Genomic DNA, 17889 nt, shown 5'->3' with positions numbered 1-17889 from the left:
ACAGCTGATAAATGGAACGCTGGGATTTAGACCCATGCCTGTGTTTGCAGAGCCCAAGAGTTCGTGCTCTTTCCATCCCCTCTCCCCACACTGGATAATTCAGAGCCAGCTGCAGGCCTGCCCACTTCTTGGATATGCACGCTCCCCTCCCGGGATCCTGCCAGTGAACACGGCCTGACCCTGCAGGCCCAGGAGGCAGTGGTGGTCGTCTGGAGTGGGAGCTCAGGCTGAGCAAGGTCTCCTGAGTGAGATCCGAGGCCTCCATTCTTGTACACAGGCCTCAGACCAGAGGTGAGGAGGGTGGGCAGATGGGGCTTGATGTCACTGAGGCCCCAGGCCCTGACTTCCCGGGGGGCCCTTCTTCAGGAGCATGGGTAAAGGGTAAGATGGTGCTATCCCTGCACCTCCTAGGACAGCGCATCAAAGTCCCAGTGCTTGGCCAACAAGTCCCTCTCAGGGCCACCCCTAGGCCATTCGGTGTTTTTGTAAAACTTAGAGACACCACTTCCTCAAGACTCTTGATGTCCATCTGTTGGAAAGATCATTGCAGGAAATAGAAATATCAGTGACATCTATGATGTAAATGGAGGCCTTGCTCTCTGAGAAAAAACAGTCTCTGGGTCAGATTTCCTGACAGAGTCCCTTTGAGAGGGAAGTCAGACCATCTGCTGATCCTGCTTTGCAGGATCCCTGCGCCAAGACACAGAGCACAGCCTCTGGAGCCCGTGGTCTCCCTGGAGCAAGTGTTCTGCTGCTTGTGGTCACCCTGGGGTCCGGACCCGAACACGCACCTGCTTGGCGGAGACGGTGTCACTGTGCAATGATGCCACCGAGCAGGGTCGGCTCTGCATGGAGCAGGCCTGTTCAGGTACTACCCCTGCTCTTGGTACTGGGCAGGCATGGGGCTGGGGCTGAAGCAGCCTAGAATAGATTAGAGGGTGAGACTGAGACAGATTCATCCATTCATTCATCAGGTATTAACTGAGCATCTGTTACGTGCACCGATGGGGGATGTAGAGGATAACGTGGGAGCATAGTGCACGGTCAATTATTATAGCTTAGGGGAATTGAGGAAGGCTTCCTAGAGGAGGTGTCCTGAGCTAAGTCCTGAAGGATGAGTAGGAATTAGTCATGCAGGCTGATGAGGAAGGGTAACAAAGGCCTAAGGGGGAGAGGAAGCATATGTGAGTCCACAGGCTGGGACGTGACTGAAGGAGGGCCAGAATCCACACATGCCCTCCTCATGTGGCCCCTTCTTCCACAGCCTGTGACCTGACCTGCCCCATGGGCCAGGTGAATGCTGACTGTGACGCCTGCATGTGCCAGGACTTCGTGCTGTATGGGGCTGTCTCCCTCCCTGGGGGTGCCCCAGCCTCAGGGGCTACTGTCTACGTCCTGACCAAAACACCTAAGCTATTGACCCAGACGGACAGCAGCGGGAGGTTCCGAGTCCCTGGCTTGTGCCCCGATGGCAAAAGCATCCTGAAGATCACAAAGACCAAGTTTGCCCCTATCAGGCTCACAATGCCTAAGACTAGACTGAAGGCAGCCACCATCAAGGCGGAGTTCATGAGGGCAGGTACTTAACTTCTCTGGGATAGGGCTGGGGAGAAGGCTGGACTTTTAAATAAAAGGATTACAGTACTAAGAGCTGGCTTCCCAGGTTGCCCAGAGTAAAACTCAAAAATCCCCAAGTCCCAACATCATCTGCCAGACCCCCCATTCCTTCTCTTCTCTCTTCCCCTCTCCTCTCCTATTATAGTCCCCTCCACCCACACTGAGTCACTCTACTCCTATCTGTTCCTCAAACACATGGGCACACTCCTGCCTCAGGGCCTTTGCACTTGCTATATACTCTGCTTGGAGTGTTCTTCCCCCAGATATTGTCATGGCTTGCTCCCTCAAATGTATGAGTTCTTTCCTGGTCACCTTATCTAACATAGTCAATTACAATACAGTATAACGTTTGAAGGGCATAGAGAGAGAGGCTGGGGGAATTCAGAAATGGTGCAGAATGGCCAGAAAATTCTGCTGGAGTCAGCAGAGCAGCCAGCTCTGTCTCAATGGCAGTGTTTGGGAATCTTGGCTGGTACAAGGTCCCCTTGGTTCTCCACTGCCTCACCCAGATGCTGCCCGAGAGCCATGGGAGCAGGTCCCAGGCTGAGAAGATGGAGGGAGTGGACTCCATTCTGGACCAGCTACTTATTAGGACCATTAGAGAGGGGCTGGGTGGTGTGTGTGAAGTTGTACAATTTTAACACATGTCAAAATACCTGAGGGAGCAAGGCTCTGGAGAACCTGTCACAAAGAAAAACCCAAAACACCATGTCTCATCTTCTGTCTCAGAGACTCCATACATTGTGATGAACCCCAAGACAAAAGCACGGAGAGCTGGGCAGAGTGTGTCCCTGTGCTGTAAGGCCACAGGGAAGCCCAAACCAGACAAGTATTTCTGGTGAGTATTCTGCCAGCTGCCTGGCCCAGTTCTCCTCTTGGAAACCAGAGCTTTCTTGCATTGGGTCTGGACTTATTAATCATGACAATAACTGATAGAATAAAGTTACAAGTAAGGCCCTAGTGCAGAGCCAGGAAACGGGCACTTACAAGTGGGGGCCAGCAGGGTTGAGGCCACCCAGACAACGAGCAAGCCCTGTTGTTGTCCTATCAAAGCTGGGGTCCCCCCAGAGCAGCTCTGGTCTTGGGGTCCTGACTCATATCCTTGGGACACAGAACCAGGTTCCCCAGCCCTAATTTCCCAGACAAGGGCAAACAAGGTCAATGTCCCCAGTGGCTGTCCTTTACCCTTCACAAACATTTTATAGCCATTATCTTGTTTGACCCTCTCAACAATTCTACGGAGTCAGCTAGGAATCACTGCTCCTATTTCATAGAACAGGAAGCTGAAACTCAGACGTGAAATGATTTGTCTAAGGGTCCATAGCCAGTTAGTGGTGGGGCTGAGACTCAGAATCGAGCCCCCTGTCTCCCAGGCCAGTCAGTGTTCTTGAATGAGCTGAGTCAGTGGTGGTGTTGGCGTCTGCAGGGACCCGGGTCCAAGCAGTGCCTTGCTCCTGGCACTGTCCCCAAGGATACCAGCCCTCCTACTGCCCCCTCAGGCTGTCCCTCTCCATCCCTTGCAGGTACCATAACAGCACACTATTGGACCCCTCCCTCTACAAACACGAGAGCAAGCTGGTGCTGAGGAACCTGAAGCGGGACCAGGCCGGGGAGTACTTCTGCAAGGCCCAGAGTGACGCTGGGGCTGCAAAGTCCCATGTCGCCCGGCTGACTGTTATAGGTAAGACTGTCAGGGCCCCTGGGGAACCCCTGCTACAGCACTGGGGAGCACCCCAGTGGGCATTCCTGGGCAGTAAAACCTTGGGCTTTTCTGGACTGTGCACAGTGCCGTGCTCTCTGGGACACAAAGATGGCACAGACCTCGATCCTACCCTCAAAGAGCTGCCACTCCAGGACGGGTGGAGAAATAAGAGACAAGTCAGTCAAGATGGAAAAATGTAGTTAAAACAGGAGATAAGGAGTTGTGGACTCTATAGATGAGAGACAGAGACCTTCCAGGTGGGAGTGACTATGGCTGGTTGCTTGAGGCTTAAATAGTGGTTCTCTGCCTTGGCCGCCCATTGGGATCATCTGTTGAGTTTTTTTAAAATACTGACGCCTGGGTCTTACCTCCAGAGAGCCTGATTTCATTGGTTTGGGATGTGGCCTGGTCATGCACAGGTTAAAATCTCCCCCAGGTAATTCTAATTTGCAGCCAATGCTGTGAATCCCTGGTCTTAAACAATGGCCAGGGTCTGTGTGTATGGAGATGGGAGCATTCCAGATCAAGGGGCCAGCATGAGCAAGGTATAGAAGTAGGAAACTGAGGGGGCTTTACAAGAAAGGGGGATCTGATTAAAGCTGGTTTCTAGAAGTGAGCTGGAGGAGGAGAGACTGGAGGCCAAGACCAATCAGTAAACTGTACTTGGAAAGTGAAGGAGAAGGAGGATATCTTAGTAATTGTCCTAAACAAAACCAAACAAAAGGCAGAAGAAATTTTGTTGGAAGGATTTTGGAATATTTCAGAGACTCCAAGAAAGCTGAGTAACACACCTCAGGACAGGCAGGACACAGGGCACTTGAACCTTGGCAGAGGAGATGTGGAAAACTGTCAGCAGTGGTTCCCAGCTCATTATACCAATGCTCCCTGCTTGTCACAGTTATTCTTTCTTTCTTTTTTTTTTTTTCCAGTTATTCTTAATACTTTAAATTTTTAATATTTTCAATTAAAAATATTTTTTACTATTCTAAAGTTAAATTTATAGATAATAACTACATATAATTTCCAAATATATATGCACATGGCCCTAATAACATAAAAGGGAAATACAAAGAAAATAATTTTAATACAAAATAGTATGTATTTCAATATGTAAGTGCTTTGGCATAATGACACAAGAACATCAACCAAGAGGTCAGACACTTGCACTTGAATCCAGTCACCATGAATGTGACAGCTACAAATGCTGATGGATACAGGGGCATCATTTCACATTCCTTGGGCAATTGTTGTAGGTACATGATTTTTCTGAGACAAGAAGCAATTCTTGGTATTTTTCCAAGCTAAACAAAGTACAATCTTAGCTTGATGTATATGGTAGTTGCATTCTTGAAAAATTCAATGTATGGTAAAGCCATGTAGAAAATACCAGGCTCCGATAATTTTAAACAAGTTTTCCACCTACATGAATGTCTATAGAATACGTGAAAGTCAAACAGGATGCAGAAGACTTCCTTATGAGAGACAGTGTCAGGCACTGCAGAAAACAGAGCTGCAAGGCCCCCTGCCCACTATAAGTCAGTAGCACTGCCAATTTTGGTGGTAACTCAAAACACCCTCACGAATTTTCAAGACCCCCTCCAATTAGGACGATTACTCTAGTGGTCTCAGCAGCAAACTCTGTTCCCTGTGTGTGAAATGGAATTAGTAATAGCTGTTCTATCTCCCTCAGAGGAGTTCTGTGAGAGTTGGGATCACACAAGTACTTTGAAAACCCTAAAGTATGGCAGAGAGGGGAGGTTGAGGTTCCCTTTATGTAGGAAAAGAACTTGCATTTAATATCCGAACTATTTCCCTCCATAGCCCCCGATGAGACTCCTTGCAACCCAACCCCCGAGAGCTACCTTATCCAGCTGCCCCATGATTGTTTCCAGAATGCCACCAACTCCTTCTACTATGATGTGGGTCATTGCCCTGTCAAGACCTGTGCAGGGCAGCAGGATAATGGGATCAGGTGCCAGGATGCTGTGGATAACTGCTGTGGGATCTCCAAAACAGAGGAGAGGGAGATCCAGTGCAGTGGGTACACGCTGCCCACGAAGGTGGCCACGGAGTGCAGCTGCCAGCGGTGTATGGAGACCCAGAGTATCGTGCGGGGACGCGTCAGCGCCTCTGACAATGGGGAACCCATGCGCTTTGGCCACGTGTACATGGGGAACAGGCGTGTGAGCATGACTGGCTACAAGGGCACGTTCACCCTCCACGTCCCTCAGGACACTGAGAGGCTGGTGCTCACATTTGTGGACAGGCTGCAGAAGTTTGTCAACACCACCAAAGTGCTGCCCTTCAATAAGAAGGGGAGTGCAGTGTTCCATGAGATCAAGATGCTTCGGTGGAAAGAGCCCATCACCTTGGAGGCCACGGAGACCAACATTATCCCCTTGGGGGATATGGCTGGTGAAGATCCTGTGGCTGAGCTGGAGATCCCATCCAAGAGTTTCTACCGGCAGAACGGGGAGCCCTACACAGGAAAAGTAAAGGCCAGTGTGACCTTCCTGGATCCCCGGAATATTTCCACAGCTACTGCTGCCCAGAGTGACCTGAACTTCATCAATGATGAAGGAGACATCTTCCCCCTTCGGACATATGGCATGTTCTCTGTGGACTTCACAGATGAGGCCACCTCAGAGTCACTTAATGTTGGCAAGGTGAAGGTCCACCTCGACTCAACCCAGGTCAAGATGCCAGAGCACTTGCCCATGATGAAACTCTGGTCACTCAACCCAGGCACAGGGCTGTGGGAGGAGGAAGGTGACTTCAAATTTGAAAGCCAAAGGCGGAACAGAAGGGAAGACAGGACCTTCCTGGTGGGCAACATGGAGATCCGTGAGAGGAGGCTATTTAACCTGGATGTCCCTGAAAGCAGGAGGTGCTTCATCAAGGTGAGGGCCTACCGAAGTCAGAGGTTCTTGCCCAGTGAGCAGATGCAGGGTGTCGTGGTCTCTGTGATCAACCTGGAGCCCAGGACTGGCTTCTCCTCCAACCCCAGGGCCTGGGGCCGCTTTGACAGTGTCATCACTGGCCCCAATGGGGCCTGTCTGCCTGCCTTCTGCGATGACCAGTCCCCTGATGCTTACTCTGCCTATGTCTTAGCCAGCCTGGCTGGGGAAGAACTGGAAGCAGTGGAGTCTTCTCCTAAATTCAACCCAAATGCAATTGGTGTCCCTCAGCCCTACCTCAACAAGCTCAAGTACCGCCGGACAGACCATGAGGACCCACAGGTCAAGAAGACAGCTTTCCAGATCAGCATGGCCAAGCCAAGGCCCAACTCAGCTGAGGAGAGCAATGGACCCATCTATGCATTTGAGAACCTCCAGGCATGCGAGGAAGTACCTCCCAGTGCGGCCCACTTCCGGTTCTACCAGATTGAGGGGGATCGATATGACTACAACACGGTCCCTTTCAACGAGGATGACCCCATGAGCTGGACTGAAGACTACCTGGCATGGTGGCCCAAGCCAATGGAGTTCAGGGCCTGCTATATCAAGGTGAAGATCATGGGGCCACTGGAGGTGAACGTGCGATCCCGTAACATGGGGGGCACCCACCGGCAGACAGTGGGAAAGCTGTACGGAATCCGGGATGTGAAGAGCACGCGGGACAGGGACCAGCCCAATGTCTCAGCTGCCTGTTTGGAGTTCAAGTGCAGTGGGATGCTCTATGACCAGGACCGTGTAGACCGCACGCTGGTGAAGGTTATCCCCCAGGGCAGCTGCCATCGAGTCAGCGTAAACTCCATGCTGCATGAGTACCTGGTCAACCACCTACCACTGCCGGTCAACAACGACACCAGTGAGTACACCATGCTGGCGCCCTTGGACCCACTGGGCCACAACTATGGCATCTACACTGTCACTGACCAGGACCCTCGCACGGCCAAGGAGATTGCACTTGGCCGGTGCTTTGATGGCACATCTGATGGCTCCTCCAGAGTCATGAAGAGCAATGTGGGAGTGGCCCTGACCTTTAACTGCATGGAGAGGCAGGTGGGCCGTCAGAGTGCCTTCCAGTACCTCCAAAGCATCCCGGCCCGGCCCTCCCCCGCAAGCACTGTCAGGGGAAGAGCGCCCTCAAGGAGGCAGCGGGCAAGTCAGGGTGGCCAGCGCTGGCGCAGAGGGGTGGCCTCTCTGAGGGTTTCTGGGGTTGCTCAGCAGCCTCTGAGCAACTAAGGCTTGTGGTACTTCCTTCTCCCCACAGCCATTGTGAGACTGACGCCCAAACTGTCACTCGGTTAATTTAAGCCCATCTGTTCTGGTGCAACTTGCTCGTTTGTTTCTTCATTCCCTTACTTACTGTCTTTGTCCCGTGATATTGATTGGCATGGAGCCCCCAAAATGTCAAAATGAAGCCTCTTTGCCCTGTTCTTTACAAGAAACACAGGAAATTGGCCATGGGCAAACTCTGTGGCTTTGAGCATTCTTCATTTAGTGCCATACATGGAAATGTCCTTCATTTTCTTTTTTGCATGGTTTTGCCCACCTCTACAATAATGATAATCTGATGTTGAAGATCAAATAACCAATATAAAACATATTTCTTGGCCTTGCTCCACAGGATGTAAGCAAGGCCTCCATCACAGTTCATACATATAAAAGGTGGTAAAATATTTTTACTTGAATTATAAATAACATTTATTTTTTTGCTGAATCTGGAACTCTAGTGCACGTTCAGTGTTACACTGTTGAGTATAGGGTAATCATAGTTCCTCTACCAAGTCTGGAAAAAAACATCTCCTGGTATCCACAACTGCCCTAGGTTGCTAATTATATTAGTGTGTTTCCCTTTATATTTGCTTTTTTTCTTTCTAGAAGCCCAGTGTGGCCCAGAACAGATGTCAATAAATGCACATTTTGTACTTGATTTTGAAGTCACAGACCTGTCTTTAAACCATTAAACTGAGCCAACTGCTCAGAGGGACAGAGAGGTCTCTGGAAAGTGGTCACCAGGTGGCGTGAGGCACAGTGCCACCTAACCCTAAGTTACAGGGCTGGGTGACTAGGTGCATATTCTACTGGTCAAGTTTGTTCTCATAGATCATATTTTCCATTTGCAGAGAAGAGCAGAGATTCCTGGAGTTGTGAGCCCCTCCCAGATGTTCTGGGCCCCTGAGCAAAGCTGAAAACATGTCCTGATTTTTTTTTTCCTTTCTTTCATTCCAGTACTGGGGAGCTTATACAATGGCTTGGCCCAGGGTCTGGCAAGCTGGCCCAGTGGTCCTTTGGCATTCCCCCACAGCCTGCTGCCTTCTCCAGCTGGGCTGGCTGACCTCACTCAGAAGTGATGGGCTTTTTCTTTTTTTATTCCAAGCTCTTCTAAAGATGCCCAGCTTTTCCAGACGCCAGCCTCTGTGTGTAACAGCCTCTGCCAGGTAACAACCTCTGTCCCTTGAGTAAAATGACTGGATGACTGATCCAAAAGGACAGGGTTTTTTGTTTTTGGAAAAGGTGTTTGGTTTAAAACAGTAAATCAGAGGCCACTGGATGGCGCCAAAGTGATCTTGGAGGCATCAATAGCCAGGGATGTAGGGTTGAGTAAGATGCACTGATTGCCTCTTTCCCAACCTCTCCAGAATCTATTAGGAAAGAGGCCAAGGGGATTGGGGGAGGAGAGGGCATCATTTACAATCAGGACAAAAAGCTCTCCTTGATCCCCTGGCTGGCCAGGTGCAGTTCCTTCTGGCCACCTCTGGTCTGGCCTGGATTTGTACTCTTGGATCAGCATCTGCCCAGCTCCCAGGGGTTTGGTTCATAATCAATTAGAAATTTCTCTGGCTAAGCACCCCATCCCCATGACCTCTGAGAAAGTGGGTGTATGTAGGGCTGGGGCCTAGTGGCCTTTGATTGCTCCTTGACCTACTTCCAGACTATGCTTCCCAGGGAGTGGCTCCCACTGACTGCATGGGTTGGGGGTTGGGAAGCTTGACTGCCCCTGCCAAGGGGTCTGTGTTCAGCTATCTACAGCACAGATGCCTCGCTGCTTCAGGAGTGAGTATGTGCTGCTTCAACCTGACCATCCAGTTCCCTTCAAACTCACCAAAAGAGGCCACTGGGAAAGGTGGGCTGACTGGGCTCCCAACCTATGGCCTTCCCTTTCTGTTCTCCATTGAGGGCCTGAATAAATAGATTCCAGCAAGCAGTAGCTGGTACTTGATTTTTCTTTCTTCACTCATCAAACATTTATTGAGTGCTTATTCTATACAAACCCATGTGTGCAAGTAGACAGGCCTTCATGAGTATATAAAATATACTACACATAGTGGCACCAGATTTGGAGGGGACGGTGGTCAGAGGAGGCTTCTTAGAGGAGGTGACATTTAATTTGAGGTCTGAATGATAGCTAGGAGCTGGCTTGCTGAAGGTGTGGCTGTCAGGAGCAAGGGGCACAAGCTTGTGCAAAACCAGGAGGTGGAGGCTGGGAAGGGATGGCAGATACCTCTCTTTCAGACAGGAAACACTATTGAGTTGAGCTCATGACACCTACTTTCTAAGCATCTTGCTTCCAAAGACAGTTGTGCTCCCTGCTAGCTGTCTGACTTTGGTTGTCATTTTCCTCACCTATAAATGAAGGGGTTGGGGAACTTCCCTGGCGGTCCAGTGGTTAAGACTCTGCACTTCCACTGCAGGGGGCTCGGGTTCGATCCCTGATTAAGATTAAGATCCCGCAGGCTGTGCGGCGCAGCCTAAATAAATGAATAAACAAACAAATAAATAAATGAAGGGGTTGGTTGTACACCTAAAACTAATACAATGTTATGTGTAAATTATATCTAAATTATCAGTAAATAAACAGGAAAAAATTTAAATGAAGGATTTATCTAGATTGAATCTAAACCACCTCTAAAGTCCTTTCCATGATTTTCAGTGAGGCTAAGAGCACAGTTCCCAAGATGCTTTTGCTTTAACAAACAGCTGATGATTCACTGGGTGTTCCCTTCCCCTGTGGAGACTCTGCAGACTGGATGGACAAAACGTTCAGTTGAAAAAAGCCCTGGGTTTTTGTCTCAGACTGCTGTGCACTGGCTGATAACTCAGTTACTGAGAGTGAACTGTAAGAAGACAGACACCAGATGGCAGGGAGGAAGGGCACAGGCAGGAAGACAGAGGGGCCAATCAGGCTGCTTCTGTTTCCAACCAAGGACGTTCCAGGCAGAATGCTGTCTACAGTTTGGAGAGTTCCAGTAGCTGAGTTGGTAGAGAAAAATGTCACCAAGCTCTCTCAATCTTGAAAGATTGAGAGAACTTAGACAAGCCAAGTTGGAAGCAGTGCAGGATAGGTGGAGTTCCAGGCAAAGGGACCAGCTAGAGCCAAGGAGTAAAGATGGGACCGCACACTGGAATACTTTTGGTTATAAGTAACAGGGGTGCCAGACATCAGGAAGGACCAGAACCAGGAACTGCAAAGCCATCAGAATCTAGGCCATCACTCTCAAGCTGATTATGACTTACGGCAATTTGGTAAATTATACCTTTGTCAATAGAACTGAAACATGTCTTTTCTCTCTAGCTGATCCCTCCAGAAATTGGAATCTCTTAGTTTCCCAGCAACTTTATCAGGCAAATAAGAACGGCTACCTGCTATCAGGTACAGGAGTCTCAAGGTACTTGGGGGGAAATGGGAGGAATTCACCCAAATCTATAGCTATCACAGGCGGAATCTGTGACAAGCCCTTGGCGTGGCTTTCCTGCCCTTGAGAGGCCTTTTAAAAGCTTAATCTGAGGGACTTCCCCGGTGGTGCAGTGGGTAAGAATCCGCCTGCCAATGCAGGGGACACGGGTTCGAGCCCTGGTCCAGAAAGATTCCCACATGCCGAGGAGCAGCTAAGCCCATGCACCACAACTACTGAGCCTGCACTCTAGAGCCCACGAGCCACAACTACTGAGCCCGCGTGCCACAACTACTGAAGCCCACGCGCCTGGAGCCCATGCTCTGCAATAAGAGAAGCCACCGCAATGAGAAGCTTGTGCACTACAACAAAGAGTAGCCCCCGCTCGCTGCAACTAGAGAAAACCTGTGTGCAGCAACCAAGACCCAACGCAGCCAAAAATAAATAAATAAATAAATTTATTTATTTATTTATTTATTTAAAAAAATTTTTTTGGCCGTGCTGTGGTTTGTGAAATCTCAGTTCCCTGACCAGGGATTGAACCCAGTCCACAGCAGTAAAAGCACTGAACCCTAACCAGTAGACCACCAGGGAACTCCCAGAATTTGTTTCTGATACTTACAAAACTTTTAAGATAAATAGGGGAGATTTGGGGAGTGGTAAAAGGATTGATGGGCTTTGGATTGTTTCTGGAGCCACACCACCAGTCCTGTAAAGACTAGGTATGTAAAACAAGGACAGCTGTTTTTAATTCCTCAAAGAATTGGATGGCCACCTCAGTGATATCAAAGGACTGGCATACCCATCCACCTATGTTGGAATGCTTTTCTTTCCCTAACTTAGCTTAAGAGAGAAGAAAAAAAAAAAAATCTTATCAGGCTCTGATGACCTCTCATCTTGGTAATCCATTTACAAAACCTTTTGAGGATCCTCCCTGGGTTTAAGAAATTCTATAACTATGACTCTCAGTTTGACCTTTGATATGAAGAGGCTCACTTACAGCTTCAGATGGTACCATTTCTAAAGGTAAGCATTTAACAGTCTCTTCAGAATGGAAAGGCAATTCAGATTACTAGGTTCAGATTACTGGGATTACTAGAATGAGTACTCAAATAAGGGAGGGTAGAGGAGAGCAGTTGTTTCGAGTCTTAAAGGTTTTCTTTTTTGTTTTAAGTACCTATTTACATCATTAATCTTTCATTAGCTTCCTACAACAACTTTCAATGAGGCTGTTTTGGAATTTTGAAGGTTTGGGGGACTTCTGTATACCAGTTAACATAGGTACAATAGCTTAAAATGATAGCTTTCTAAAATTTTAACAATTTAGAAGTCTTTCCAATTCAAAAGATCTGAGGGGCTAGCCCTACAAATATTTTCTCCTGCTAATCTAATCTTAGAAAGGAGAAAAATTCTTACCACTCTTGTTTCCAGTAGACCCTGCAGGCAGGGACCCAGCAGACTGACTGACATAATAAGAACTTCTGTGGCTTTCTCTAACTATGTGTGAAAAATCAGTTTTGGAGTGCCCAAGGAACCCCAATTTGGCCATTCCCGGGATGGGGTTCCTGTCGACGAAAAATTAATCAGTCAATCTAAGAAAGAAATGGAAAATTTTATTTGAGCCAAATTTGAGGATTATCACCCAGGAAGAGCATCTCAGAAAGCTCTGAGAACTGTTCTGCCCCTTAGAAGTCAAGGCACAGTTATATACATTTTTTGAGACAGAGGGCTGGAAATCAAATTGTTAGGGGAACCACTAACTGAAACTGCCTGCCCTGGCCAGGCACCATAGTTAACCACTTGCATGAGTTATCTTAAACAGGAGGTCCTGGTAAGGAATGCAGAACTAACAAGTTACCACAAATGGGAAGAAATCGGGAAAGGTCAAAAGGAGAGAGGAGACTCCAGTCCATATGTCCTACCAACTTCCCAGAATCTTTCTCGTTGGAATCCATCTTGGCTGAGTGATGCACACACCACCGGGAAGGACCCTGAGTCAGAATGATTGGCCAGGGACTTCCCTGGTGGTGCAGTGGTTAAGAATCTGCCTGCCAATGCAGGGGACACGGGTTTGATCCCTGGTCCAGGAAGATCCCACATGTCACGGAGCAACTAAGCCCATGCACCACAACTACTGAGCTTGCGCTGTAGAACCCACGAGCCACAACTACTGAAGCCTGTGCGACTAAAGCCCGAGCTCCACAACGAGAGAAACCACTGCAATGAGAAGCCCGCGCACCGCAATGAAGAGTAGCCCCTGCTACTAGATGCAACTAGAGAAAGCCCGCGTGCAGCAACGGAGACCCAACACAACCAAATAAATAAATAAAAATGAAGAAAAAAAAAGAACGGCCAGAGACAACCGGGAAACTAACCCAATTACCATAAAACCCGAGACTGTGAGCCATGTAGCAGAGAAGTTCTCCTGGGTTCCCTTACCCTGCTGCTCTCCGCCTGGGCACCCCTTCCCAGTAAAGTCTCTTGCTTTGTCAGCACATATGTCTCCTCGGGCAATTCATTTCTGAGTGTTAGACAAGAGCCCACTCTCGGTCCCTGGAAGGGGTCCCACTTCCTGCAACAAAATGATGTATTATTGACAGTTTACATAATCCAGATCTAAGTGTCACGTGGTGGGTCACGTGGCTCCTTACAAGATCAGGAAGGAATGTCGTCTTTTAAGGAGGTGTCTTGTTGATGCTAAGGGAATGTTGCTACTTATGGTTGAGCAGCAGCCTTCTGATGGGGAAGGTTTGGTCGATGCATAATGCAGAGACACAACGCACAGTGGGGAGAGAGCGGAGGCCAAAGGGCAGAGAAGATTTTTTTAAAAATTTCTCTTGTCTTACATAAAATATGACTTTTATTTCACATTCCCAGTTAAGAACTTGCAAGTGAAACCATGTACCTCAGATTGGGACTTGAACCCACGTGCCGGGACTCAAACCCAGCCTAAACCCAGATTAGGACTTGAACCCGCATGGCCGGGAATCGAACCCAGCCAAAACACATGGTCTTCCAACTGATATCACACACCTGTGTGATCAGAACTTAATGAAGCTCAGGTCCTTGATGTCTCATGGCAGAAAGAATTCAGTGAGAGACACAGTGATAGGTAAGAAGTAGATTTATTTAGAGAGAAACACACTCCACAGACAGAGTGTGGGCCATCTCAGAAGGTGAGAGCGGCCCCAGGGTATGGGGTTGTCAGTTTTTATAGGGGTGGGTAATTTCATAGGCTAATGAGTGGGAGGAGTATTCCAGCTATTTCGGGAAGGGGAGGGGATTTCCAGGAACTGGGCCACCGCCCACTTTTTGATTCTTATGGTTGGCCTTGGAACTGTCATGGTGCCTGTGGGTGTGTCATTTAGCTTGCTGATGTGTTACAATGAGCTTATAACAAGGCTCAAGGTCTAGTGGAAGTCAACTTGACTTGTCATCTTGGACCCATTTGGTTCTAATCAGTTTATGTCATGTCCTTGGGCTACGTCATTCTTTCAAAGGTTGTGCCCTGCCCCCTTCCCTCCTGTTTTACAAGCATGCATAATCCCAGCTGGTATTCCCATAGGTTGCTGCTTGTCTGAGAGCTGTTTCACCTTTGAGGCACAATTTCTCGTTATCAATTTGGTAGCCTAAATCAGATATGAGATACGATCTGAACAACTTTCTGAGGGCAGTGGGGTGGATCAGAGGTGTACTGCTTCTGAGTCTAGCTCCCCAAGGAGTTACCCTTGGGTAGCTTGACGATTTTACATGTCTCGGTTTCTCCCTCTGACAGTCTAAAACTTCTGTGGATGCCCAGAGTCTAAGATGACCAGTCTTTATATCGTGTGTCCCCAGATGAGCAGTATTTACTTAATCGTTGTTGTAGGGTTCCCCTGTAGGACCGCTACAAGTCATGAGGATTGATCCTCAGACACTTCCACTAGGTTCTCAGTCACCTGAGAACACCTTGTGTCTGGAAGGAGCAGATGTCCCTTGTTTCTCAGAGCTGAATTAATTTAGTCTCTCATTTCACTAGCAAAAGTTTTGTTCAGACCATGTATCAACTTTTTTTTTTTTCCAGTTTAGGCCAAATTTAATAAAAACTCAGCCACCTATGTTTCCCTGGGCCTCCTGCCCTGATTCCCCTAGGTCCCTGCCTAGGAAATGCACCAGTACCCCTTAAGACTCCAAGTCTTAAGTGAAAACAGCTTGAATAAAATTTTGGGGATCATCACTTAAAAGCGTCGGTTTGGCTTAGACTTCAGGTGTCCTCTAGGGGGTATCTCTGATATCCTGCCAACTATACCATGCATATACTGATGAAAAAAATTAATCAATAGTCGATCTAAGAAAGAAATAAAAAATTTTATTCAAGCCAACCTGAGGATTATAACCCAGGAGGGTCTCTCAGAAAGCTCTGAAGGCTATTCTGCCTTTTAGAGGTCAAAGCACAGTTATATGTTTTTGAAACAAAGGCTTATATGTCAAATGATGTAATTATTGACAGTTCACACAATCCAGATCCACAGTAAAAAGCATGGGTCATGGGTCATTATGGCCCCTTACAAGATTAAGAAGGAAGGTTATTTCCTAAGGGGTGTGACCTTTTATGAGATTAGGAAGGAATGTTAGGCAATTCCCTGGTGGTCCAGTGGTTAGGACTCTGTGCTTCCACTGCAGGGGGCACGGGTTCGACACCTGGTCAGGGAACTGAGATCCCGCATGCCACGTGGCATGGCAAAAAAAAAAAAAAAAAGAAATGTTATCTCGTAAGGAGGTCTGGTTAATTCAGATGTACAATACACACTAAAGTGGAGGGAAGAGACCCAAACAGGCAGAGAAAAAGATTTGTTTAAATTTTGTTTTGCCATGAAATATGAATTTTATTTCATCATTCTCAATTTTACTCAGTCTTGTTCTACATTCTCTATTTGTCAACCTGTCTCTCTGACTGTCTCTCTTTCTAAGTCCCTCTCTCTAGTCAGTCTGTTTTTCAGTCTCTCTTACTGTGTGGTCTTTCCTCTCTGTAGGAACCCCTAGTTTCTTTGCAGATCAGCTTTCTCTGCTCCCCAGGGTTCATAGAAGAGGTGGCCATCTCTTAAAGCTAATGAAGAGTCCTGACCTAAGCCCGGGTTCCTTGGAGATTCTGATTGGCTTATTTTGAACTGGGGCTGTACCTCTAGTTCAAACAGCTGTGGCCATAGTGGGGAGTGGAGTATAAAGGGCAGTCCTATGATACAGTCATAGTTGCTGGGGAGGTGGCACAATTCTCAGAGGAAAGGGATCTTGGAGAGTTGGGGAGACCCCCCTGAGAGGTGAATACTTTCAGTGGGACAGTGAGCAGATCACTGTGGGTGTACGGTCGGGCCATTCAAGATAGGTGTTCTCTTGGTTTCTGTACATCCCCTGCTCAACCAGGCCCTGCTTCACTCACATGACCATCCGATTGTCTTAATTATAGGACTTAATTAGTAACTATCTACGTGCTTGCCCTCTGCCCCAGCCGCTGGTTTCCTTGGTAACTGATGAGTCAACCTGACTTCAATTCCCCCTATAAATGGCAGCTTACTTCTCCCCCAAGTAGCGAAGATTGCTGCCATGTCTTTCCTGCTGTCTGCCATGGGGTGTCTCTCCAGCACCTTTTGTTTTGTTTCTTTAATAAATTTATTTATTCATTTTTGGCTGCGTTTGGTCTTTGTTGCTGCTCGCAGGCTTTCTCTGGATGTGGCAAGCAGGGGCTCTAGACGCGTGAGCTTCAGTAGTTGTGGATCGTGGGCTTTAGAGCACAGGCTCAGTAGTTGTGGTGCATGGGCTTAGTTGCTCCGCGGCATGTGGGATCTTCCCAGACCAGGGATCAAACCCGTGTATCCTGCACTGGCAGGCGGATTCTTAACCTCTGCCCCACCAGGGAAGTCCCGTACCTTTTGTTTTGGACGTGTAAGATCCCCTGTCCAATAAACCATTAATGTCTGGCTGTCTCCGAGCTCTTTGGTCTGGAGGCTGGGCTACTACAAGGCTTGCAAGGCCTGCAGGGTGCAGTCCAACAGTGGGTTTACTGGGAGTTTAGAGTTTTCCATTTCCAAACATCAGGGGACTTTAAATACATTGAATGAGATCTGTGTGGTACCAATTCTTTGAAATCTGTTGTGTATTACTTCGTGACCTAGTACTTGGTCAGTTTTTGTAGTTTCAATGTGCAATTTTTTAAAAAAGTATATTCTCTAATCATTGGGTGCAGGTCTCCATACAGGACCATTGACTTATACTTTTTAATTGTTTAGTTCCATAAATGAGGAGTGTGTTGAAATCAACCACTAAATGATGTGCTTGTCAATTTCTCCCTGTGTTCTTCAATTTTGGCTTTACATATTTTGAGGCTATGTTAATAGATGCCTATTATGTATTGAATTTTCATGCCTGCTTGTGAGTTGAATCTTTTATCAATATGTAGTTATGTTCTTTGTTCCTATAATGCTTTTTTTGTCTTAAAGTTTATTTTGTCTAATAATATAGCTCCCAACTCCCTTTTTGGTTAGTATTTGCTCAGTGTGTCTTTTCTATCTTTTTACTTTTAAGCTTATGTGTCTTGTTTAAAGATGTGTTTCTTGTAAACAGCTGTATTATAACTGGATTTTAGTTTATTTTATTCAATCTAACAATGTCTTTTAACTGCGAGTCTAGTAAGTACATATGGTGATTACAGTTATATTTGGACTTCTTTTTACCATCTTACCTGGTGGGTTTTTTTTTAAATCACTTTTATTGTCAGCTTTTGGATTGAGTAATATTTTTCTTATTCCATTTTTTTCCTCATATTGACTTAGAAGTTTTATACCTTTTCTATTCTTTTAGTGTTTTCTCTTTTTTAAATACGTTTATTTATTTATTTATTTATTTATTTTTGGCTGTGTTGGGTCTTTGTTGTGGTGCACAGGCTTCTCATTGCGGTGGCTTCTCTTGTTGTGGA

At 47.3% G+C, this 17889-nt stretch overlaps 1 protein-coding gene across 3 annotated transcripts in view; it reads left to right on the top strand.

The window, feature by feature from the left end:
• Positions 1-9406, top strand: part of CILP (cartilage intermediate layer protein) — a 35385-nt gene extending 25979 nt beyond the window's left edge. For all 3 annotated transcript variants that reach the window (XM_068553689.1, XM_068553679.1, XM_068553669.1), the window contains 5 exons: positions 686-868; positions 1265-1579; positions 2347-2455; positions 3141-3298; positions 5141-9406. In XM_068553689.1, the coding sequence (XP_068409790.1) occupies positions 686-868; positions 1265-1579; positions 2347-2455; positions 3141-3298; positions 5141-7506 (3131 nt within the window). In that variant the 3' untranslated portion in view covers positions 7507-9406. The remainder of the gene's footprint in view (positions 1-685; positions 869-1264; positions 1580-2346; positions 2456-3140; positions 3299-5140) is intronic.
• The last annotated feature ends 8483 nt before the right edge of the window (positions 9407-17889 follow it).

The sequence above is a fragment of the Eschrichtius robustus genome, chromosome 1 (genome assembly GCF_028021215.1).
Source record: "Eschrichtius robustus isolate mEscRob2 chromosome 1, mEscRob2.pri, whole genome shotgun sequence".
Lineage (NCBI taxonomy): Eukaryota > Metazoa > Chordata > Mammalia > Artiodactyla > Eschrichtiidae > Eschrichtius > Eschrichtius robustus.
The sequence above is the reverse complement of the archived record's forward strand: the minus strand, read 5'-3'. Positions and strand labels throughout refer to the sequence as shown.